At 43.5% G+C, this 24565-nt stretch overlaps 1 protein-coding gene across 2 annotated transcripts; it reads left to right on the top strand.

Annotated features, from left to right (window-relative positions):
- The first annotated feature begins 399 nt into the window (after positions 1-399).
- Positions 400-21766, top strand: LOC149322575 (bax inhibitor 1-like). 2 transcript variants are annotated; one of them, XM_089480116.1, is made up of 10 exons: positions 400-503; positions 11584-11689; positions 12907-13015; positions 14196-14316; positions 14874-14922; positions 15529-15626; positions 15752-15831; positions 17842-17942; positions 18377-18449; positions 20237-21766. In XM_089480116.1, exons 2-10 carry the CDS (start codon positions 11634-11636, stop codon positions 20258-20260), a joined length of 711 nt encoding a protein of 236 aa, XP_089336242.1. In that variant the 5' UTR covers positions 400-503; positions 11584-11633; the 3' UTR covers positions 20261-21766. The 2 variants fall into 2 exon arrangements, with proteins under 2 accessions (XP_089336242.1, XP_089336250.1); XM_089480124.1 differs by lacking the exon at positions 400-503 and adding an exon at positions 686-707.
- The last annotated feature ends 2799 nt before the right edge of the window (positions 21767-24565 follow it).

Below are 24565 nucleotides of genomic sequence, written 5' to 3'. Positions count from 1 at the left end.
AGCAGCAAATGGAGTTTCCGCCGGCAGTTAGTCGGAGCCACCAGCAGGGGGCTCTCTGTTACGCGACGCCGCCGCTAGAGGCGCTGCGTCGCGCTTGTAAGCGCTGCGCTTCTCGCTCCGGCCACCAGGGGGCAGCGGCGGACAATGAAGCAATCCAACGTCGCCTATTGGCCCGATACTGGGAACAAACGAAACAATCTCCCCTCGCCGCTCCATCCTGTTTTTCTTGTTTGCGTCCTTCCAATAGGAACCAATCGCAGCCGCTCGGGCGCGGCCCGGCAGCCAACAGAAAGGTAGAGCCGAGACCGCCTTGTCCAATCAGAGTCGAGGGAAGGGTGGGGCGGGACCAGGTCCGCGCGGACCAATGGGAGGGCGGGGAGGAGATAAAGGGGAGGGGCGGAGACGGACGAGGGCCAGAGACACGTAACGCTCGGAGAGGAACGGCGGCAGCAGCAGCAGCAGCAGCAGCAGGGCTTCGGCGGCGACGAGGAACTCCGCAGCAGGTAAGAAACCGTCGCCGCGGTGGCCCCCAGAGGCCTACTTCCGGTTTCGTCTCCGTAGCAGCCGGACTCTGGAGGCGTCTAAAAAGAGACACGGTTTCTTTTCTGAGGAGGCGACGTCAGCGTCACTGGCCCCACGCCCCTCCCCCTCCGGAATTCCCCGCCTCAGAAGAAGAAGGAGGGGGAGGGGAGGGGGTTGGAGACACGGTGCATATATAAGACATGGATAAATATAGGCTGTGTGTGTGTGTTTATATATGTATATAAAATGTGTGCATGTATATATATACATATATGTGTGTGTATGTATATATGTATATCTTGTCGGTGTGTACATATATAGTGTGTGTGTATATATATATATATATAATATAAATTGCATATATATGTAAATGTATATATGTGTGTGTGTGTCGGTGGGTACTTATATATAGTGTATATATTTATATATAGTGTGTGTGTACATATATATGTAATGTATATATATATATATATATATATGTAAATGGTAAGTGTGTGTGTATATATATATATATTGTGTGTGTATATATATATATATAATACAGATATATACATTAATAGTGTACGTCTGTATCTATCTAGATCTATACTGTACATAGAGAGAGAGAGAGAGAGAGGTGTGTGTGTGTATATTGTATTTGTGCATCTATCTGGATCTATACTGTATATATATCTAAATATAGCTATAGATGTGTGTGTGTGTGTATCTACCTATCTATAGGTACCTATCTGCCCGTCTGTGTGGGGCCAGGCTTGGCTTCCCCAAGAGCCCCTTCGGGGTGTGTGGGGGGAGTGTCTGGGGGTGACGTCATAGGGATCGCCCCACCCTTTTCCTTAGCCCCTCCCTTTCTCTTCCCCCGCCCTCCTCCTCCTCCTCCTCCTCCTCTCGCGGAGCAAAGGTTGAAGGGCGGCTCTTCTTCGGGGCCAGGGATCAGGAAGGGCGGGGGGAGGGCTGGCCTGAGGAACCGGCTCTTCAGAGAAGATGCCAGCCACAGCTGCTGGCGAAACGTCAAGAATCAACTCTTCCAGAGCATGGCCACATAGCCTGAAACGCCCACCAAAAAACCCTATTATTGTTATTGTTTTGCATTACTTCTTAATGCTACGATGGCCAGGCTTGTGTCCTTCAGAGGCCGCTAAAATGTTGGGGGCAATTAGCTTACACCAGTGGTTCTCAACCTTTGGTCCTCTAGATGTTTGAGACTTCACCTTCCAGAATTCCTGAACAATGAGCATACTGGCTGGGACTTCTGGGAATTGAAGTCCAAAACACCTGGAGGCCCAAAGGCTGAGAGCCACTGGCTTACACATTGGAAACAGCTTCCGGAGTGCTTAAGTGCACTGATAAGCGGTATAGAAATGTACTTGCTAGTGCTATTGCCCCATCTCCTCTCAGTCTCTCTGTGTGTGTGTTTCTGTGCCCTCAGTTCTTCAGTCGACTGTTGGAGACCTAATGAATTTAATAGTTTTTAAACATCTTTTGCCTGAGGAGGGTGAGCTAGCATTGTATGCTGTGGACTGTGTGACTCTGAAGACCAGGGTTCAAGTCCCAGCTCGACCATGGAAACCCACTGGGTGACCTTGGGCAAAAGTTACACTCCCTCAGCCTCAAGAGGAAGGCAATGGCAAAAACCCCTCTGAAGAAACTCATCAAGAAAAACCCCAAGATAGGTTTGCCTTGGGATGGCAATAAATCAGAAATGGCTTGAAGGCACACAACAACAGTGAGATGAAGAAGTCAATGGAGCTTCAAAAGTTTGCAGCATGTATGTCATGCATTTTGGTTGGCCCAATAAAAGATATCACCGCTTTGTGGATTTGAGATGTTATTGTATTATGGACTTCATGGGTTTCCTCAGGCAAGGAAGACTCACAAGTGGTTTTTGCCAGTTCCTGTTGCCTCTGAAATATAGCCTATGACACCTGGTAGTCCATAGTCCATGGAACTGTAGCTTTGAAGACATTACTCATCTTTTTGCATAACACAAGAACTAGAAAATGTAAGACCTAAATTAACACAGAGGATCTTAAAATATCTCTGGGGTTCCATCAACCCACAGAGCTATTAAATGCCATGATACTGAAAAGTATTGCCTTTGCCAGCTCTGTTGTGTAACTCAGTAATGTTCTTTTGTGTCTGTGCTTTCAGGTCTCCTGATGGTGACCCCCATGGATTTCATAAGCTTTCTTTAGGCAAGGAAGACTCAGAGGCAGTTTTGCCAGTTTCTGCCTCTTAAGATTTAGCTTACAGCTACTGATAGTTGTTGATCTCTCATCCAAATACTAACCACAACTGACCCTGCTTAGCTTCCAAAATCAGGCAGGACCTGGTGCCTTAGGGTATTAAGGTCACACTACCACATTAGGAGGTTAAAAATATTAAGTATCATTTGGGTAACAAAAAGAGTTGTTTGCCTTCAGGCTCACATATGCCTAAGAAATGAAAATATGTTCAGCTTCTTGCAGTTGCACAGTAGAGGCTTTTTAAAAATAAGTTGTCTAATCTCTTTCAGTTTCCCTCATGTGTTACATTGGTCTGCGTTCATGGGTGTGTTTCCTAACCCCCTTCCTGTTGCTTATTTTTCTTGCCAAAACATATGTGCGCACTCTCACACACAAAACAGATAAAGAAATGGCCTGTGTGTGGCAAGTAGTTTGGGTAAAAGGACCATGCTTCCAGTAGTCCAGAACCGCCTGGTGTGGGTCAAGGTTTACGTGTCAAGCTGGCCTTATCTCTGTAGTATTTCTTATTCTTGTAGGACAAAGAACTTGCTAAAAAGGAAAGGGGTAGGAGTCAGCTACTTCCCCCAACAGGATTGCAGATGAGGTATTACCTTCTTCCAAATAAATCTTTATCTGTTCGGGGTTTTTACCTGTTGCACAGCCACCTGCTTATAATAATAAAAATGGGCTGTACCAATATGTCCAGGAGCAATGGAGATGATGTGGTATCCATTCTAGTTGCCATGTTTCCGTGTTTTCAAAGGTTTAAGGGGGTTTCTGGAGAGGTAGGTTAGGGAAACCATCATTATGTTTGCAGGGCTTGAGAGGAGCTTGGAATTGCAGAAATGGCCTTTTTGGTCCGTATGTGGCATGTGGTCTGCCCTTGTCCACCTTGATTTAGAAATTAGACCCTGCAGCCAGGGGAAAACTGGCCTTCCTCTGCAGCTACCCTTCAGTTTGGGGTGCTAATGAAACCAGTTCCTATGGTAATACGTTACAGATTCAAGCTGTCCACAGGCTTTGACGTTTTAGATGATTTGTCTGCAGAGGCTGGGTGGGCCTATTGCTTTGTGTGCAAATTGCTCCATGTTCTGGAACTGACATTGTTCTCAAATTCCAGTTGGTTAATGAGACATACTGAGCTCGTCAGTGGGCAGCATTTCATCTCCATGAACCTTTTCATTAGACTAATATGAGCAAAGGCATGGGGTTGGTCTTATCAACACAGCAGATGTACCTGCTGCAGGACAGTAGTCTTAGGCAAGTTACAGACCGCCCAAAACGGGCAGTCTGCTGCTGCTGCCGGTTGATGTGTTTGGGAACCGCGGCGGCCAAACCACATGGTTCCCGGGCACAGCTAGAAAGAAGCGCTGAAATGGCACTTCTTTCTGGGGCCCGGAAGTGGTGCCGCGAGGCACTAGTCGCACACTCGCGGCATCACTTCCTCTGCATGATGTCCAGACGCTAAGCGTACGCAATGTCAAAATGGCGGCCCCCGTGTGGATGGGCACCACCATTTTGTACGGACTCGGTCCGTACTAGGGTTGAGGGGTGTCAGGAAGTGACACCCCTTCTCAACCCTAACACGCCCCTTCCTAACCCTAGCACGCCCCTTTGGCGCATCTGTAATGTGCCTTACTTTCCCTCTATAGCCCTTGCCTTTCTCCTTGGTTATGGTCTTGGGGAGAGGAGTCTGAGCTTCAAATAAAAAAAAAAACCCTTCTTGAGCTTGGGACAATTGGAATAAAACTGTTTCTTGCTTGAAGAGATGTCGGAGAGTGGATGGCTTGAAGAGCTTGGCTGGGAAGTGATCAATATTTGCAAAGAGAGGACTGCAGGGGGTTGACCTGTGAAGCTGGCTGCTGATGCTGAAAGTCAGTTTTACAACCTGTTTTTTTTTTTTTAATGAGGACTGGTCTGTCACTCACTCACTAAAGCTGGGGTATGGTTTTATAGTTTTAGTGTTGCTCCATTTCTAATTGCTGAGAAGGTGTGTCTGTGTTTAGGAGAGACTGGGAAGGGCTGGGTGGGTTTTCAAAGCATGAATCCTTTACTCGAAGTATGAGCCCTTCTTTGATAGGATAGTAGGCCAGGTGGATTTGGGGGTCTTGAAAAGTAATCCTGTTACACTTGCTTTTAAAAATGAAAGAAAGAAGTGCTAGTGTTATCTCTTTTAATTTAAAATCTGTCTTGAGTCACATTTCCTGGGGAAAGGGCAAGATATAATGCTTAGACATTTAAATCTATGTTAACATGTCTCCTTCTCAACTATCAGCAGTTTCCACCAGCAACAAAGTGCATCTTGGTAAAGAACTTCATGACTGAGTAGCTTGCTTTCTGATGTCATAGTGGCTCCACGGGTTTATGATGTTATAGGTCATTGTGTAACACTGTTTTGCTGACCAGTCATCTGATTTGTGTGAGGGTCAGCCTGCTGCATTTATTTAGTGAGGGATCTCTAAGGAGGGGGGGGTATTCCCCCTTCTGCCTCCCTCCCTCCCTTCTCCCCTCCATTTCTTTGACAGTAAGTTCTTATGAGGGGGTACTGATGGGTAGAATATGTATTGTCTCTCTGAAGCTGTCACTCAAGACTAGCCTTCAGGGTTAAAGGTTGTAGGTATGACTAAGTATTATCTGCCATTTGTTGATAAGTAAGGGATTCTTCACTTCCTTACAATCAAGGTCATTATTTAACTTGGTTTACAAAGGTGCTGCCAAGTTACAATTTGTTCTGTCGTTGAGAGAGTCCTTGTCAATTTTAAATTCTGTTTTGGATTTGTTTAAACGTAGAATCATGTGGTTTCCACCTAATGGGCTCAAACTAGCCAAGGATCTCATGGTGCATAAACATGTGAAAATGTACCATGTGAACATAGGTCACTGGGGACAGGGACAGGTTTTGATGTGAGAGATGAAGCTTCAAGTCTTTCCTACCCCCAAAGTTTGTGGGATGTGTTTGGCCACGCACCGTTCAGGTGAACAGGCATCTTATGCTGGATGAGGAATAACTGGCATTTCATGGGGACTAACAATGATAGAGTGCTTCATATATACTCTATCATATTATAGTTGTCCCTACATATCCATGGATTTGTTTTATCCACAGATTCCACCATCCATGGTTTGAAAATATTCAAAAATAAATAAATTCCAAAAGCAAACCTTGCTTTTGCCATTCTATATAAGGGACACTATTTTACTATCCATTGTATATAATGGGACTTGAGCATCGGATTTGGTATCCACGGGGGGTCCTGGAACCAACCCCAGTGGATACCAAGGACCCACTATATATACTAGGATCAGCCATGATCTGACTAACATCTTCTGATCCTTTTAGGTAGAGATGGCAAGGAATGAGCCTGGTGCTTGCTGATTGTAAAGTATTTAGTCTAATGACTGAACTGTGGTTCCTCCTAGAGTCAGTAATTGGAGTTTGTTTGTTTGCTGTTCAATTCACCTGCCCTTTTGCTTGCAGCAGAGATTGGGGGATTCAGATTCCTAAAAGAGAAACTCTTTGTACTTGGTCCAGTATTGCTAAGAGCAAAAGCTTTGGAAGACAAGTCTTCTCAGTGTAGCTTTCTAAACCAGCAGTTCCCTTCAGCATTTAAAGGATTGTGATTATCTAAAGTCTAGAAAGATCCAGTGTTCATGACTCGTCTCTGACCATTATCGCAGCTGCTAGCTTAGCTTTTGATTAGTGGTGGTTTTAAAAGAGACACAGACTAATTTGCCATTGTTTCTTTGCTTTAAATGTTTCCCTTATTTGGGGGTAATTAAAATGCAAAATAGCTTTTAGTAATCTGTAAACAGATTGGAGAGCCAGGGTGGTGTAATAGTTTAAGCATTGGATTACGACTCTGTAGATCAGGGTTTCATTCCCCACTCAACCATGGAAATCCACTGGCTTTCACACACTCTTAGCCCCAGAAGATCCTGTGATAGGTTAACCTCACAGTTGCCATTAGTTGGAAATAACGTGAGGGCACGCGACAACACCAAACAGATTCCAGACTGTTAGTGTTTCTGGAGATCTCTTGGCTAAGATCACATGTCAGGCTAGACTGTGGCACTTGGGCAGTTGAAGACCATATTCATTACATCCTCTGTTGTTCGCTGTCTTGGTGATTTTTAAATTGTGTCCCATGGTCCGCTGGTCATCTGAGCTCCATTCTGGTGATCCATGGGAAGGCTGTGGAATTATAGAGAATGTGTGCCTATGGCTCTGCAGCTGATTTCTCTTTTCTCATAATAAAATTATTATTATTGTTGTTGTTGTTGTTGGGAATATTGCTTCATTTTTGTTCCCCTTCTCTACTAAAAGGAAGCACTCAAAGTGGTTAACAGATAGCTTTAAAGACCATAATGGGGGATAATGCAATTATGATATAATACAAATGTAGTAATGCCCAGGCTGAAGGGGAAAAAACTTACTAAAATTGTATTCATGCTTTAGTCAGTTGAACAAAATTAAGTTTAAGTGGTCTGCTAGGACCCTCACAGTTTCTGAGTGACTGGCGAAACAAGTTTGAGAACAACTGCACTGTATGAACAATCTTATATATAAAACACCTATTATGTCACTAGGAGAGGTTCTTGTTAGAGCATTATTAAGTTGAAAAGATGCTGAGCAAATCTCAGGCTTCTGGGAACTATTTGTTTTCACAGGATCTAACTATGTCTGGTGTGAAAGACATACTGACAATTATAGTTTGAGCAACGAAACTGAGTGGTATTAGACATCACTCCTGCCACACCAAAATCCATTCCTCACAACCTATTCAGTAGTCCAGTTTAGAGGAGTGTGAGTCATGTTGTTGTTCCTTTTGCCAGACAATTGGGTGTCAGAAATCCTGATGAATACATCATTGGAAGGTATACCAATACATGCAAAGGACCTTCTGTCTTCTCCCTCAGATAACACTAATCAGCAGGAAGACTTTCCATTTGCTAAATGACAAGATATGTCATCCCATTAAATACAATGCTGTAATTGTGTCCCTTATATAGAATGGCAAAATCAAGGTTTGCTTTTTGGAATTTATATTTTTGGGGAATATTTTCAAGCCATGGGTAATTAAAAATGTGGATAAAGAATCAGTGGATACGTAAGGCAGACTGTATTTAATTTTACATATTCTGATGTCATGTTTTGAGGCTAGTGGGTTAAATAACATGCTATATTTGTTCAGCATCTTTGCTCGGAGAAGGTTTTTTCCCTCCCCATTCAAATAATTATAATTCCAAGTCATTCTGGTAGAATTTGGTGAAAGGTCAGTGCTTAGCAGAGTCTGTATCCTCTGTGGAGAAAGTCCTCGAATCAGCTCTTGTTGACTCTTTTAAAAAAGACAGAGAGACATTTCTGGTAGCAGGGCTGGGAAGGAATACTGCCACCTATTATGGCATAAATGGGACTGATTAAGAGGAAATAATAGCCTAGCTCTGTAAATATTTGTAGCTGGCCCATAATGTAATGGAGTCTGTGATCTGTTCCTGTTGTGACTTCAAAGGCTAGTGCATGGTGCCTGGAGATGGTGGGTAGATAGATGCCTCTCAAGCTTAAAGCTACTGCTGTTAAGCCTTTATTGTCTGGTTATATCCGCCTCTCAGTCTGACATGTTTTGAACCCTTAAGAGAAAGTTGGGAGACTTTCAGGTCAGAGGTCTGTCCCTATGGAAAAGTCTAAATGTTGCACATGAAGTGTCTCTAGACCTCCTTGAGACAATCTGGCTTCAGTCTTGAACAGTTTTTGGCATGCTTGTAAGATGAGTAGAAGCATAGCTGTGCCAGTCTCCATATTTCCTCTACCCTAGTGTGACCTATTTTGGGGCCCTAGCATACATTCACATTAGCTACCATGCGCAGCAGTCTGCTGTGTTTCTACTTTCTAGCTTTTCCAGCTAACTACTGCTTAGGGAGTTGTCTTTTCACACCTCTAGTCTGCATTTTTTGAAGAATAACTTTGGGGTGTGTCTTTCCCACAATGCAAGCAGACATTTGCCAGCCAAAGAGCCTTTAAATGTGAAGCAAAGCTAAAATGAAGGTGGACACATGTAATCCATTGAGACTACGAATGCCCTTAAATGGGGGAAAGCCATCCTTTCCTGCTGCCAGGCTTTCTCTTTCTCTATTCCAGGCCAGGAAGAATATGATACAACAAAATCCAAAATCTACAAGCAGTAATACCTTTACTGGCCCAACGCCAAAGCATTATGCAAGCTTTCAAAAGGTCATTGGCTTCTTCATCAGGCAAAGATTTTAAAAATCATACAGGAGCATAATTAATCCTAATCCTTGTTTAGGATTTCCCTGTTGCAGCTACCCCTGAATACCCCCCGCCTTTTATTTCAAGTTACCTAATTAAAGCACAACAGGATAATCCTAAGAAAGAGAGAACCAAAAGACCGGGACTTAACTCTTTAAAGTTTTCTACCTCCAACAAAGATAAACTCCTTCATTTCACTCCAGTTTGGCAAGTTTTACCACCTAAGAACTCAGAAGGTTTTCCCGATGTAACAGTACAGAAACTCATTGAGAAATTCTATGTTCTCTGCCTAAGAATGGAGCAGTTAGCTTCACATGGGAAAGGGATAACTGGATCTCAGGAGAAGTTACTTTTCTGTTGCTAATGGACCTGAGATTTTATTACCCCTCTTTTGTTGTTCTTTGTCACCAGTCCTCCCATGGTCAGTAATGGAAGTGGCCTCTGCCTGTGTTGAAAACCCTCAGTAGCATCTTAACTTGACATCTCAGAAAGAATGTAGACCTGTAACTCTAACATTCTAGCCATTTTTTCCTCTTGTGTGATTTTTAATCTTCTGTGCCTGATGAATAAGTAAGTGAAGCTTCAAAAGCTTGTATATTGTATTTCATAAAATGTCAAGAGTTTTGGAGCTTGGTGGTGGCTTTTACCTCTCTTAGGGATAGAAAGTGAGCCTTATACTCCCAGGTCTGGGATTTGAAATCTGGGCTAAGTCACACAGTAATTTAGGTTGTGTGTGTGTGTGTGCGCATGTGCATATGCACACGCACACACTCTCACTCTCACTCTGACACCAGTATAGCTCACATGTAACCTGGCAAACCTTGTTGATAATCTATTAACTAGGAACACTTTCTGAAGCAGTAGGATAGGAGGCTAAATGGAATGATAAAAAGTCAAAAGCAACTTTTGGAGGGGACAAGTGCCAGCCTGGCATTTTCCATCTTTGCCAAGGAGGAAGTGTCATAGTGTTTCTCCATCCAGAGGGTGGATAGGATAATTGCAAAATCACCTTTCCTTACCAGCCAATCTGGGTCTGCCTTTCAGGCTTGTCCCCAAGCTTTCTCCTCCCCTGCTTGTTCAAGGATAAGCAGTCAGTTGTGGAACTGGTTTCAACTGAGGAGGTTGGAGCAATTGCTAGTTATTAGGCTAGAGCCGTATGACGAGAATAACTTCTTGTGGTGTACGTATTGCGAAGGGTGTCACTGTATACTGGGAGATGGGTATCTCACATTTGCAATTTTTTTCCTTGGTGGGTATAAATCCTGTACATGTTCTAGAGGCACCAGATCCATCTGATCTTGGAAGCTAAATAGGGTCAGCCCTGGTTGGTATTTGGATAGGAAACTGCCAACAAATACCAGGTGCTATAGTGTATATTTCTGAGGAAAAAACTGGCTGGACCACCTCTGATAATTTCTTGTTTAAGAAAATCCTATGGAATTCATGGGATCACCGTACATCAGCAGGCGACTTGAACACATGTATGCACACACTTATATGTTGAAGCAAGACAGTACAGAAGGAAGGAGTCCCTCCTTGAGAATTGGGGAGCTACAGATTGCACTTGGGAGGGCTGCCTACATTGCATTACCCCATCTCTGCCTGAGGAGGTCATTATGGGTGTTAATAGGAGTGCTTTCCACAATTGCAAAGCCACCCTCCCCTGGGAGTTCAGTTTCCCTCAGGAGCCTGTTGCAACGGCTTGCAATAATTGCACTGTGTGTACCAAAGCGACTGGGTGCCTGTGAAACTGCAGTAGCTACTCTTGGATATTCAGACCAGGACAAAACAGGAGCCGCTTTTGGGTCAGGTGGAGAATCACGAATAGAGGACGGTGATCTTTTTTTCCTTTGCACTGGTATTTCCTGAACTATTTTACTAATCTGCTGGTTAACTACTAGTATTTCTGTTCCTGGATATTTCTCTCTGCCGCCTCTTCTTTTCTTTCTCTCTGAATTTCTGGAAATCAAAGTGACTGGTGAAACCTGGGGTCAAAATTTGTCTCCAAGAGTAGGACGGATGTAGTGAGACTTAACAATTGGCTTATGTATCTGTTCCAGTCTGTAAGGACTAGCTGGACTTTTCCTGTGGAGTTGGGCTTGAACCTTCTGAGTGTCATTAGCTTATTCTATTATTCAGTAGTTTGTGACCTCCCCCTTGGCTGTTAACATTTTAGTGCGCGCGCGCACACACACACACCCATTAGTTAAAGGGTTAGTACTGTGTTCCCTTTAATGTTTCCCCCATCTTTGTTAATTCAATAGTATCAGGATTATTAGCAAATGGCTTGAAGCTCCTTCTGTTGGGAGGGAGGAGATTAAGAGCTTTGAGATGAGGCTGGCATTCTTGAAATGTTCCTAGTAATGGGAGATTGGTCCCCTCTGGAACCTCTCAGTGAGTTGGAGCATGTCGAGTACAGTAATATGGTTTGGGAAGCTAGATAGGAGGGATTTGGTTTGGGTTCTGAAAGGTGTGGATGCCTATGGGTGTTAGGAAATGCATTGCTCATTCCTAGAAAAGAGCTCTGTGGCTATCCATTCTCCACTGATGCGGCTTTATACTTCCTTCCTACAGATTGTGTATTTTGACATCAAGAAAGTTGTGTCAACCTGCTGGCTAGCAAAATGGATGTTTTCAACAGGAACATAAATTTTGATGCTCTCTTCAAATTCTCCCACATGTGAGTAGACCCTTGCCTTGCTTAAACTCTCTGTATTCTATTAGTCTTTCAGAGATTTGCTTCTTTTAGATGTGTTTGGGAACTGCTGGGTGATCTTGGGGGGGGGGGTCTGTTCTTTAGTGCAGATGTTAGTTGGGACTGGAGGATGTGGGTTGCAAGAGCTAGAACTCTTCAGGCTTTTAAGTTTCCTTGTTGGGGGAGTGGCCTCCTGCTCAGGATGGTATGGAAATTGGACTAAAAATCAAAATTCCATGTAATTGGTTGTGCCCTAATTCAATGTCAATAGTGCAAATCTTATATTAATCAAACAAATATATGTATTTTTTACAGTACATATTTGCATGCACTATCTTATTTTTGTCAATTATGGAAAGGGCAAAGAATGATGCTCTTAAGGATTTTTTTTTAGCCTGTGACAGCATGCTTGGCTGCTATTTCCACCCCATGCCTCCCAACACCTAAGACTGGGAGATACTATCATGCTCTTTCCAGAATTTAAGATTCAAGATTTTTTTAAAGGAAAAAAAAAAAAGCAAAAGGAGCTCCTTGTTTTAAATGTGAAAACTGAAGCTCTCAGTATGCTAAACTTCATGGTTATCACTAATCTGTTCTGACATATACCGTGATCACATTTCATATCCTGTGCTTTTGAAAGTCCTGGCAGAGGCTAGAAATCTTTCCTTGAGAAGTGTGGAAGGTTTGCATTGCCTTGCTTCAGATCTGTCAGAGTCCATGTTTCTAAAGGGAATGGAGTTTGCAAAGTGGGACAGACTTTTCTGATTCTGGTTCCCATTTCTGATTGAAATGGTCTCGTACTAGTTTTTAGGAACATCATCATAATTATTATTTTATTGTATTGTATCCCGTCTTTCTCCCAATATAGGGAGCACATGCACTGTACAGAAGAAACATGGCAAATCTTTGTGCTTCAGGAGTATCACAGTGACCAGACCCTAGGATTCCCCCCCCCCCCCTGTTTTTCCAACTCCCCAGACTTTGGGCCTTGCAGCAAGTGATTTCTTGGTAGAGAAGTCCTGGCGAAGTGGCTACAAGTGTTTACTTTCACTAAGATGATCCCTGGCAAATTAAGTCGTGTTTGCTCTTAGTAGTTTGTTGAGTGTTTGGGAGCTGGGGAACAGCAACCAGGGAGTGGCTATGCTTCAGCAAACTGGAGATGGTCGCAGCACTGACATTGTTCCTTCTCTTGTCCACTGCAGCTCCACCTCAACCCAGCAGCACCTGAAGAAAGTCTATGCTAGTTTTGCACTATGCATGTTCCTAGCAGCAGCTGGAGCATACATCAATGTGGTGACTCAGCTGGTGCAGGTAAGGGCATTTTGGCATTGCTTCCATACTGATGTGTACGTGCTGTGCCCATTGGATAGTGCTTGTGAGATGGTTGCAGAACATGTTCTCAAAATGACCTCTGTGCTGGTGTTTGGGATTGAGTGACATAGGGCCCACACGCATGTTTTTGCAGCTTCTTGTCTTTTCCTGTCATGGTATATCTACACATAGGTGTTTGTTTAAAGAAGAATTTGACTCCCAGAAGCTTCTTAAAAGTGTCATTGTCCATTGAAACAAAGCTCACATTCCCCATGTACATATGCCTCACTTCTCCCAAAACAAGAAGTAGGTTTCCTTAAGATCCATTCCCAAATTCCTTGGGCACCAGCAAGGTGTAACTGCAGTTAGTTTGGGAGGGGGATTGCCCTTTGGACCCACTGACTTGGCTCACTTTGCCACTGAGTATAGTCTTCCAAGCTGGCCAAATGAGCACTTCTACAGATATATTCTCACAAGCAAGTATCACTGCATTCGCCAGGACAATGTGGGTGTTCATTCAAGTTGGTTCTGACATATTGCAGCTCTAGGGTTGCCCTATCAAGGGATTTTCTTGGCAAGATCCATTCAAAAAAGGGTTGCCATTGCTTCCCTCTAAGTGGGGCTTGGCCAAGGCCACCCAGTGGGTTTCCATGTCTGAATGTATATATGAACTCCCGCCTTGTAACATCCAAAATCCAACACTGAAAGCACTATACTGCACAGGCTCACTTTAATAAGATTTATTCCCCAGTGCGTTTAGGATTTCACCACTTGTTGTTTTGAGTCTCACATGGTTGTTCAAAATCAAAATGTTTAAGAAGTTTTTAAAAAATATATTATTCTGGTCTCTTGGCACTCATTGTGCAAAATAGTGAAAGGTGGGAGGAATTGAAGTCCAATAGAGTAGAGTCAAGTCCAATAGAATAGAGCATTGTTTCCATATATTCCCTTATGAACTGCAAAGAAAAAAAGAAATAAGAACGAAACCTGCCTTTCAGTCCACTAAAGGGACCTGGAATATCCTTGAGCAGGCCATTTAACCATGGCTATTGGCTGGGTTACTGTCTGGGGCTTATTAGAATGGAATTGTTCCAGTTTTATGATTTAGATTGAGCATGTTCTTTCCTATAGAATTTCTAGCCCAAATTGTACCCCCATTAATCTCCATTCTGTCTTGCAGTTCGGTCTGTTGACTGGCCTGGGAGCATTGGGTCTTATGATCTGGCTGATGGCCACACCCCACAGCCGTGAAACAGAAGAGAAACGGCTGGGCATGCTAGCAGGCTTTGCTTTCCTCACTGGTATGTGCATCTGGATAAATGAACAAGGGAGTGAATGCAGTGAAGTTTTGTTAAATGTCAAATTTAGGATTTCCACCAGTGGAGGACAAATAGTTTGTATCAGGATGCCTTCAGACAGACTGCCCTGTAGGATGGGGTTGATGGCTGTGCTGTGTGAACAGTGCTGCTGTATAGGCTCAGTTACTATAGGTCTTTGCCCGTCCTCCTGGTAGAGTGGCAAGGTTTCCATGAGAATTGCTGGTGCAAATGAGTCTGGCTGTGGGCTTTGTAATTTATACAGTCATAAGCAGCTGCCTGAGGTTGCTTTCCTGGGGAGTGACTACATTGCCATTGTATGTATGAAAGAGAGAGTCTGGAATTATCTAGCAGACTAGAAAAGTGTAGCCCTAGTTTCCTTAAAATGGTAGTTTCTTATGAAATGCTATAAAGATGTTTTAGGACCCTTAGTTGCTTTCTGAATAGTGGGAATTTCACAGCTTTTCTGTCTGATTTTGATTATGGATTTCAATTCAAGAGCCAAAATATGAACTCCCCAAACCATTACTTTGTTCTTCCAGGAGTCAATCTAGGTCCTCTGCTGGAGATGTGCATTGCCATCAACCCCAGGTAAGAACAAAAACCCTAACTGCCTTGTTCCATGCCACTCTTAAAAGTACCACTCCAGCAGGTTGTCAGGAACCTGCCTACAACCTTTCTCCACAGAAAACTGGCCAATTACAATTAAGTTTGTAATTAAGCCAGTCATGTTAATTATAGGCCCACAGTTAGAATTTCCCCTGTATCTCTGGCTAAATTATTTACACACTTATTTTTTTAGCTACACCACATTCTTGTATTCAACTACATAGCTCTCCTCTTGTCCACTTGATCCTTACAAAGGCCCTGTGAGATAAGTCATCTCGAAGTAACAGGCTGGACCAGTGTCACCTAGTGAGTTTCATGGCTCAATGGAATCTGAACCTGGATTTCAAAAATCACAGTTCAACATAATCACTTCTGGCCAAAAAGCAGCCTCCTTCCACCCCAAACTTCAATTTAACTTAGCCTCCAGGTCTAGACAGAGGTCCATTAATGTCATGGAGTACACGGATGCTATGGGCTTCATTTGGATGCCTCAAGGGTGTTTGCAGGTCTCATCTGGGGCTTTGTTTTGACACCCAGGACATCACTCACTTTTGCCTTCTTTCTCACCCTCCCCTCCTCCCATTGCAGCATCATCCCAACTGCTTTCCTGGGCACAGCTGTAATCTTCAGTTGCTTCTCCCTGAGTGCCCTCTTTGCCAAGCGCCGTGCCTATCTGTACCTCGGAGGTAAGGATCTGTGAGGGATGGGGTTGGGAGTGGAATCGACTTTCTTTCCATACCTTAAAAGAACATTGAGAGAAAACTGCAAAGTTTAGTGTTTTGTTCATTGTGGTTCTGGTTCCTTTTTGCAGGTATCCTGTTTTCTGGCCTGTTCCTGATGCTCTTCTTTTCCCTGATCAACATTTTTGTAGGCTCAACTTGGCTCTTCACAGTAAGTGGCTCTTGCCTAGTGTCAGCTTACAGGAAATGGATAAGGTTAACAGCAGCAGAGTCTCAACTGCAACAAAAATATCCCTTTTTAGTCCTGAGCTGGCAAGCCTATCCCAGAATAATTCATTATGTGGATTGTCAAGTGTGTGTGCATAGCATCTTGTTTACCTCACAAAACCCTGCCTTGGTAAATTTGTAAATGCTGCAACTTCATTTTTTAAAAAATACTTCTGTTCCTAAGAATAATCCAATCCAAATTCTATGACTTGTACATACTGTGGAAATTTTGCAGAGCTTCTTACTTTGTAGAATTCTGCCCTAGATAGGTCCAAAATACACTGCAGAAATAATCCAGTTTGAGACCACTTTAACTGCCCTCGCTCAGTGCTAGGGAATACTAGGAATTATAGTTTATTGTGGTACCAGAGCTCTCTGACAGAGAAGGCTAAATGTCTCCCAAAACTACAGTTCCCAGAACTTTCTAGCATTGAGCCAAGGTAGTTGAAGTGGTTTCAAACTGGATTATTTCTGCAGTGTGTTTTGGATCATAGTTAAGGGGAAGAACAAGGAGCTATAAAGGCTCCAGAAGCTTTCCTCACTATCGAATGAAAATCATATTAAATCTGGGATGGGATTTAGGGGCACTGTTATGCAGTGGTTCTGGTCTTTCTTGGAGGGGCGAACGCAGAAGGTGGTGTTGGGGGACTTCTGTTCAACCCCCTGGCCATTGACCTGTGGAGTCCCTCAGGGTTCTGTTCTGTCTCCTATGTTATTTAACATCTGCATGAAACCACTGGGAGAGGTCATGCGGAGCTTTGGGGTGCGATGTCACCAGTATGCGGATGACATGCAACTCTCTCTCTCCTTCCCATCTGATTCCAAGGAAGCTGTCTCTGTATTGATCCAGTGTTAGCGGGTCAGTAATAGACTGGATGAGGGCAAACAAATAGAAGCTTAATCCAGATAATACAGAGATGCTCCTGTTCAGTCGTAAGGCAGATCAGGGAATAGTGATTCAGCCAGTGCTGGATGGGGTTACACTCCCCCTGAAATCTCAGGCTTGCAACTTGGGTGTGATCCTGGACTCAACTCTGAGCCTGAATGCCCAGGTTTCAGCAGTGGCCAGGAGTGCATTTGCATAGCTAAAACTAGTGCACCAAATGCACCCATTCCTTGAGATGTCAGATCTAGCTACGGTGACACATGCCTTGATTACATCCCATTTGAACTACTGCAGCGCACTTTATATGGGACTGCCTTTGGAAGCTGTTCAGAAACTTCAGTGAGTTCAAAATGCCACAGTGAGACTGCTGACTGGGGCCAGTTATAGGGAGCATATAGCTTACTTGCTAAAACAGTTTTACTGGCTACTGGTTCTTTTTGGGACACAATTCGAAGTGCTAGTTATGACCTATAAAGCCCTACATGGCTTAGATCCAGACTATTTGAGAGATTGTATGTCCCTATATAAACTTGCTAGAGCCCTAAGCTTTTCAGGAGAAGGCTTTCTCTTGGTCCCATCAAGATCATAGGTTCCCCTGGTGAGGACATGAGAGAATGCCTTCTTGGTGGCTGCTCCCGCCCTCTGGAATGCCCTTCCGTAAGAAGTAAAGCATGCTCTGCTTCCTTTCATTGGCAAGCAAAAACAGTTTTATTCAGGCAGGCTTTTAATGTGTGATCATGGGATGGTGTTTATATGGGATGTTTGTTATATGGGGTGTGTATTGTGGTTTTAATGTGGTTTATATGTTTATAATTTTATATTGTTTTTAGCTGATATTTTTAATTATTTTACTGTAATGTTTTTAGAATTTTTATTTGTGAGCTGGCTTGGATCCCTTTGGATGCTTATTTCCTTGCCTGATACCACATTGTGAACTGGATACCTCAAAGCTAAGGGTTAAAGCTATATGAGCTCTCAGACTGAAGCATGTCCTTCACAGGTAGTGCAGCCATTTTGAGTGATCTGATTTGACTACCTTTGACAAGTGGGCTGTCTTCTTACCTTCAGGTTAATCTCTACATTGGACTTATGGTCATGTGTGGCTTTGTGCTGTTTGACACTCAGCTCATAATTGAGAAAGCTGAGAATGGAGACAAGGACTATATCTGGTGAGTATATGCAAACTGATTTGTGGGCATTAGCTCTAGAGCTCTATAGGAGAGAGAGAGAGAGAGAGAGAGAGAAGCTAGATGAGGAAAGAGCTAAAAGGTGGGAATTAAAATCTATCTTCTTCAGTATGGGGCTCAATATACAAAAGGCAGAATCATGTTGTTGCTGGTCACAGCACTGTGCAAATGCAGAATGTGCTTGTATTTCATGAAGGATGTTTAAATATTTCCTAGCTAAATGAACTAAAATTCATTAATGCAACAAGAAGCCAGATGGGAGGTAGTTGGGATCTCCTGCATTAGAAGCTTCTCTAGATCATGCTGTTTAATGCATTTAGACAGAGAGACTGATTTGGCAAGATTCATTCTGGCCTAGCACTTGTAAATGTGTGCTGCAGCTGGATACTCAGCCCACGCTTTCTCTTCTCTACCAGGCACTGTGTGGATCTCTTTCTGGATTTTGTCAACATCTTCCGAGAGCTCATGGTCATCTTGGGCATGAATGAGGTTAGTCTGCATTTTGTGCTGGCTGGCTGTTCAAAATGAACATTGCTGCGGTGGGACAAACAGTTGGCTATAGCTGAGCAGCCTAAGGTGTGCATCTAATGAGAAGGCATTCTTCCTTTCACATGCCAAGTGGGGAGAATGAAAACAATTTGGCTCCCTTGACTGATGCTTTTAAACAAGCATCCTGCACAGAACTTGACAGGTTCTCCTGACATCATCATCACATGCCCACAATGCAGCCAGTATGCATTGCCTGTTATCCAAAAATATAAAAACAAATCCCTCCCCGCAGGCGCTAAAAGTGTGAGAGATGGGAAGGAGGAGGGGGGGAGTTGAATGGAAAAGAAGGATTTGCCATAACAAAGTGAAAGAAAACAGAAGATGGAACAAGTATGCAGATTGTAAGGATGTGGCACATGTCTAAAGTATGAGGAGGAAAATTAAAGCAAAGACTGAGCACTGGCATCAAGTTGAAAGTGAAGAAGCGCAAGTGAAGCTTGGAGAAAATCTGAGGCTGTAATCTGACATAGAGGCTAGGGAATCCTGGTTTATCAATCTGTGCTGCCCATTTCCACTTGCAGCCGGGATACCTAAACAAACCAGTGTTCATGACTTGTTCATTATTACATCCAAAACATGATAGCTTCAGTGTTTGGGCTCCCCACCCCACCCCACCCCAGAAGAAAATTCAGGCTTGTTTTGTGGTTTTCTTTCTCTGGTTTGAGGGGACAAGCCAGAGCACTGACCGTTGCCAAGAAAACAAATTATAGGGCTGATGGTCTAAAAATTAAAATTAAGGATGATCAGTTATTTATTTTATTTCTATTTCAAAAGCCAACCATAACTCCTTGGTTAATTTTGACATACCAGGCAAGAATATTTCATCTTCTTGTATGTTAAGTTTCAGGTTTTTGGAAAATACTAATGGATGTCTTTGGCTGGGTAACCACTAGGGTGGCTGCTGTTTTTGGGATCCAAATACAGACTGTCTTCTGAAGTCTGAAAATTGTTAGCCATGACTACAGAAAGAATAGATTATTGGATCTCCAAAAAGCCAGTAAATTACTAAGTACCTAGACTAGGCTTGTTTAAAAACTGTTCACCTGATCTCTGGAGAACAAGATACAACTCGCAAGTGACTAAAATACATAGAAGGATTTGGAACATGCACAAGGATAACAGGCAGGCTATTAAAAGCATATGTTATGGCTAGTAATTTCTGTTGACCTCAACTGTCTTTGCAAGGCTGACCTAGAATTGTTAGCTCATTTAATTGCCACTTCAACATTCCTAAGATGGCACAGCTAAAGATGCTATCAGGGAAGACGGGTTTGCAGCTTCTAGGTCAAGAGATAAGATGGTTGAACAATTACCAGTCCTTTGCAAAGCACTGCCAGTACCTAGAATCATAGAGATGGAAGAGACCACAAGGGCCATGCAACCCAACCCCCTGCCATGCAGGAACAAAGAAGCAAAGCATCCTCCACAGATGGCCATCCAGCCTCTGTTTAAAAGCCTCCAAAGAAAGATACTCCACCACACTGATCCTGTTCATCTCAAAGGGTTGTGATGGCATGAGTTACCAGCAATTACCTCTTCAGTTCAAACTATCAGGCCAATAGTGGATCATCTTAAGGAAGAGAGGCTGGATTTTGAAGGCTGGATTCTGCCCCAGAAATACTAGCAATAGAAGAAAGATACAGGATCCTTTATTCTGAACAATAGGACGTCTGCCTTTTCCAGAAATCTGAACATTGATGACAATGTTTTGTACTTGTCCTTTTCAGAATAAGAAGAAGAAAGAAAAGTGAAGTTACACCAGCTGCCTGTGTGGAACCTACGTTTTCCGGCCCTTCCCATTTGCCTCTTTCTTGCTTCCATCCAACTTGACCTGCATTAAAGGTGTCCCCCACCCTATTCTGTGTGAATGAGAAGCATCTGTGACACTTTCATACTTTGTGGAAATTGGGTGTTTTTCCCCCCTCTTGATTTTTTGAGCCTCTTTGAAAGAGCTAACTGGCTGATCCTAATGCTGGAGTCTGGCTTTGCTCCACTTTTGTGTATAAACACACTATTCCCCTTCCCCTTTTTTTTGTCTGTGACTACTGTCACTCAGGTCTGTCCTGTTGACAATGATCCCACAGTTGCCACTGGGTAGCTCAAGGTAACTTCTCATCCCTCTCTGTTCCCCATCCCAGGCACCATGAGAGTTAAGGGTAAGAGAGGGAGACAAGTTCACACTTTGGTGCTGTGGGACAATTTCTGCTGTTGGTAAAAACTGCTGTTTCGCACTTGCCTCCAAAACAAATAGAACTGGCCCTTTGCAAGGACTTTTTTAGGAGACCCATGTTACTCAAATGGCTTTCCAGGAACACAAGGACAGCTGTATCTGGAGATAACAAGACTTGCCCAAGGTCCTCACAACTTGGAGTGGCAATGATGAGAGCTTGCTGACCCAGTGTGCCTCCTACCCTCCCCCCCCCCCAGCCCCTATTTTTGCTGCTGGGTGGCAAAAACTAGCTGCCATGCAAATGAGACTTTTTTTCTAGTCCCCATCTTGGACGTTAGCAACTGCCACAAACAGTCCCTTGAGCCAGGCATTGATTGGTCTGGATAAGGTTCAATCTGGTTTAATGCTATTTTGGGCCTTAGACAGGTAATGCTTAGCTTTGCTGATTAGAAAGAGCCCTGCACTTTGGAATTCAGGGAGCTGAGACCAACCTAGCTCTGCAAATCTTTCCAGGAGCATAAGCTGTGGTTGTGAGAGAGGTAGCCATGTTAAGATGCAGCTGTGTCTTCCCTTTTAACATCTGTGGGTGAATGTGCTGGAGTGGAAGCATTTGACATCCAGTGAGATGAGCTGCTCCTGCCTATTGGAAGCAGGATGGAATCTACAATTCAGCATAAATCCAGCTCCATGTATAAGCCTGTTAAGGAGCCTGAAAAACTTACCCTGCAGCAAACTAGATAATGTTGATCTTCCCTTCTTGGCACCCAAAGCCAGACTCCAACTCTGCTTGCTTGAGAATAAAGGAATTTCCCTTCTTCTTACTCTCCCTTTCTTCCCCCTTTGGAACCAGTGCCAAGAACTAAGCTTCGAGAGATATACTTTATAGAGACCTTGTCTAACAGGTTTTAATACAGTAATGATTAAACTCTGTCGCTCATTGGATGTCCAGCTCTGGCTGCATTCTCTAGACTCCTTACTGTGAAGAGACAGGGGTTTTAAAAAAAAGGTGTTTTGATTCAAATACGAAATTTACATTGTCTTGCTTTGTACGGGAAAATAAAATATTAAAATAAAATCCTCAAATTTACCTTCTGCTTGCTTTTTTCTCTCACTAAGACTTCTTCCCTAACTTGTTTCTTGATGACTTCTACTCAGAGCTACCAAGGCACCTGTCTTCAGGAACTGTTCAACTTTTCTCCCAGATTGACTTATGTGCTGTGAACTGCTGTATGTTTTCATGTTCTGGAATTTATTCTAGGCCCTCTAATGGTCTTTCAGGTATTGCTGGACTGGCCAGTGATGAGGTGTGATGAGAGTGTTGAGAGGCACAGTTGTTTCACAGGCAGACCTAGCAGAACAGTTAGGGGCTTGAAGGTGCATCCTGCTGGAAATGATGACTGTTTGCATAGTAGAAGCTGGCCTTTCAGGAAGTTAGTCTCAATTACTTCCTCTTTTTGGGAGGGACCTTACCAAAGAACCATGGGCCTTCAGCAGGACACAGCTCAGCATCACTGGTTTCCTTTCTGAGGAGGGTATAACTAGGGAGTTGTTCAGTATGAAAGCAAGGGGGTATATTTTCTATGCCATACATAGTTGGGAAAAGGATGGGGAGTTTGAAATCTGTAATAAGCCACAAGCCATGTTGTTCCCTTTGCAAAAAAAAAAAAAAAAAAAAAAAAAAAAAAAGTGAGCATTACAACCCTTGTGCCTCAAACTAGTTTGGGGGAGGGGAGATGCATTGGCATTCTTGTACCAGCTACTTTTAGAAAGCTCTGCTTGCATCTGGTGCCATGGGAATAATAATTTTAAGCCCTGTATCCAGGAGCTTGATGTTAGCCTTCTCTAGTGACAATACAGTTCATTCCCTTCTAGTGATGGCCTGCAACAAAAGGTATTGAACAAATTTGTAGTGGGAGAGGCTAATGAGTGCTAGTCACAATCGTTATATTTTCTGTCCTCTGGTTGCAGAGGTGCCATGTCTCTGTATATCAGTGTCTGGGTAGCATGAAGGTCCTGTTGTCCTCTTATCTTGCTAGTGGACTTCCCATAGGCACCTGATCAGTTCCAATGGAAATAGAATGCCGAACTAAGAAGGTCTTGGGGCTTCTCCAACTTGTATTTCACTGGTGGTGTCCCTATGTGTCTGTTAGTACACAGCAAGAGGCTCACAGAGGCTGAACACTTGGCTTTCTGTATCCTTTGCTAGGTAGCTTCAGTTTAGCATTTGGGACTCTTCCTAGTGTGTGTGTTTTGTTTGTTTGTTTTAGTGAAGACTATGAAGTTCATAGGGGTTTTATAGCTGCTAAACCTGGTTTTGAATGGATCTGAATTCAGAGCAAGGAGTGACCTTGGAGGTCACAGCTGTCTTGTCACTGCAGTATCTGCAATGCAGGGTGTAACTATAGTCTGTGAGAGGTGGCCCGCTAGCCTGTTTGACTACCTGCAAAAATGGAGCCCACCAGCTCCTGAGGCAGGCTGTTCAGAGCAGCTCATTCAGCTAAAATTACCATGCAGTAACCACTGCTTGTAGTCCTGTTTTGTAGAGCAACAAGGTGTTTGACACCACCACCACCTGTGTGATAGCTTGGACCGATTTGCCTCGTGTCTCAGTATAAAAGCTCCCCAATTTAAACATATGTAGCTTTTCCTAAGAGCTTTTCTTAGTGGATGTGGTCTTTACCTCCCACACTATCTTATATATGAATGAACCTGGGAAGAATTGGCACTGAAAGACCTGGCCATTGTGCTGCTCTCTTCCAAGACAAAGTTAGCGTAAGAAATGTAACGGAAGCCCCCCCCCCCAGCCCTGACAAGAGGGGGAAATGCAACCAAAGTTGTAAGCATTTCCATTGTGGTGCAAGTGAGATGCTGTATTTGTCTGATTTACATTAACTTGAACATGGGTGACCACAGCTTTGGGGGTGAAGGGCAGCACTGTGGCAACAGACCAACCATTAGGATCTAGCTCTGCTCCAATTCCACTGATGTTATTGCTGAATTCTCTTGTTCTATGGCAGGGAAGTCTGTAATTATTCAGATGTTCAAAAATTATATCTTACCCTTAGTCATGCTGGCAGGGGCTGATGGGACTTGGGGTACAAAACCATCTGGAGTGCCACAGATTCTCAGCTTAGTTGAACCCATCTTATGTAAAGAGCATGCCAGTTTGAAACGTTGCCCATTTTGCCTGTTTGCTAGATGGTGATGCAAGGTGTGTGCAATGCTGAGTGCTGCTGTACCCATATCAGGTCAGTAGAGAGTGCCAGGGAGTTGTAGGAAAACAGTTGCAGGCTGCGGCATAGTACAGAAAGTACCGTTCCTGATGCAAAAACATAGACTTCTTGAGGAATCCACTGTTCTCTGCCTGCAGAGAGGCCTGTGACCTCACTGGAATGGAGACATAGTGGATTGCAAAAGAGGAGTCCCTATTGCTGCATAGCCAGGAGGAGGTGCCTGCCTACAAAAGATGTCCTTCCCAGCATACCATCTTTACTAAGGACTGAAATAACATGCCCATGGAGCTTCAAAAGCTTGGAACATGTATATTGTACATTTCAGTTGGCCAATAAAGGTATCACTGATGGATTTTGGGCTGGATTTGTTAAATGGCCAACACAGCTACCCCTGCATATTTTCCAGTTGCAACTGTTACCAACTGCTATAATACCACTGAATAGTGTGTCTTGTAAACTGCTTTCGCTGAAAGTACACTTTTTCCATTATTTTCTGCTCAAATAACCGACAAGTCAGTACATTCTTAGGAGCCAGGTTCATTTTCTTGGAAGGGACTGCAGGAGCCATTGTAAATCAACCACCTCCCATGCAGGAATACACCACCGAGCCACTTCTGGAACATGATCTTTTAAAAGACTTCTAGGTGCCCGAA

Source organism: Sceloporus occidentalis, unplaced genomic scaffold, assembly GCF_023333645.1.
Source record: "Sceloporus occidentalis isolate IW3139 unplaced genomic scaffold, rSceOcc1.0.p SCAF_1, whole genome shotgun sequence".
NCBI lineage: Eukaryota > Metazoa > Chordata > Lepidosauria > Squamata > Phrynosomatidae > Sceloporus > Sceloporus occidentalis.
This window is presented reverse-complemented; position numbering and strand designations above follow the sequence as displayed.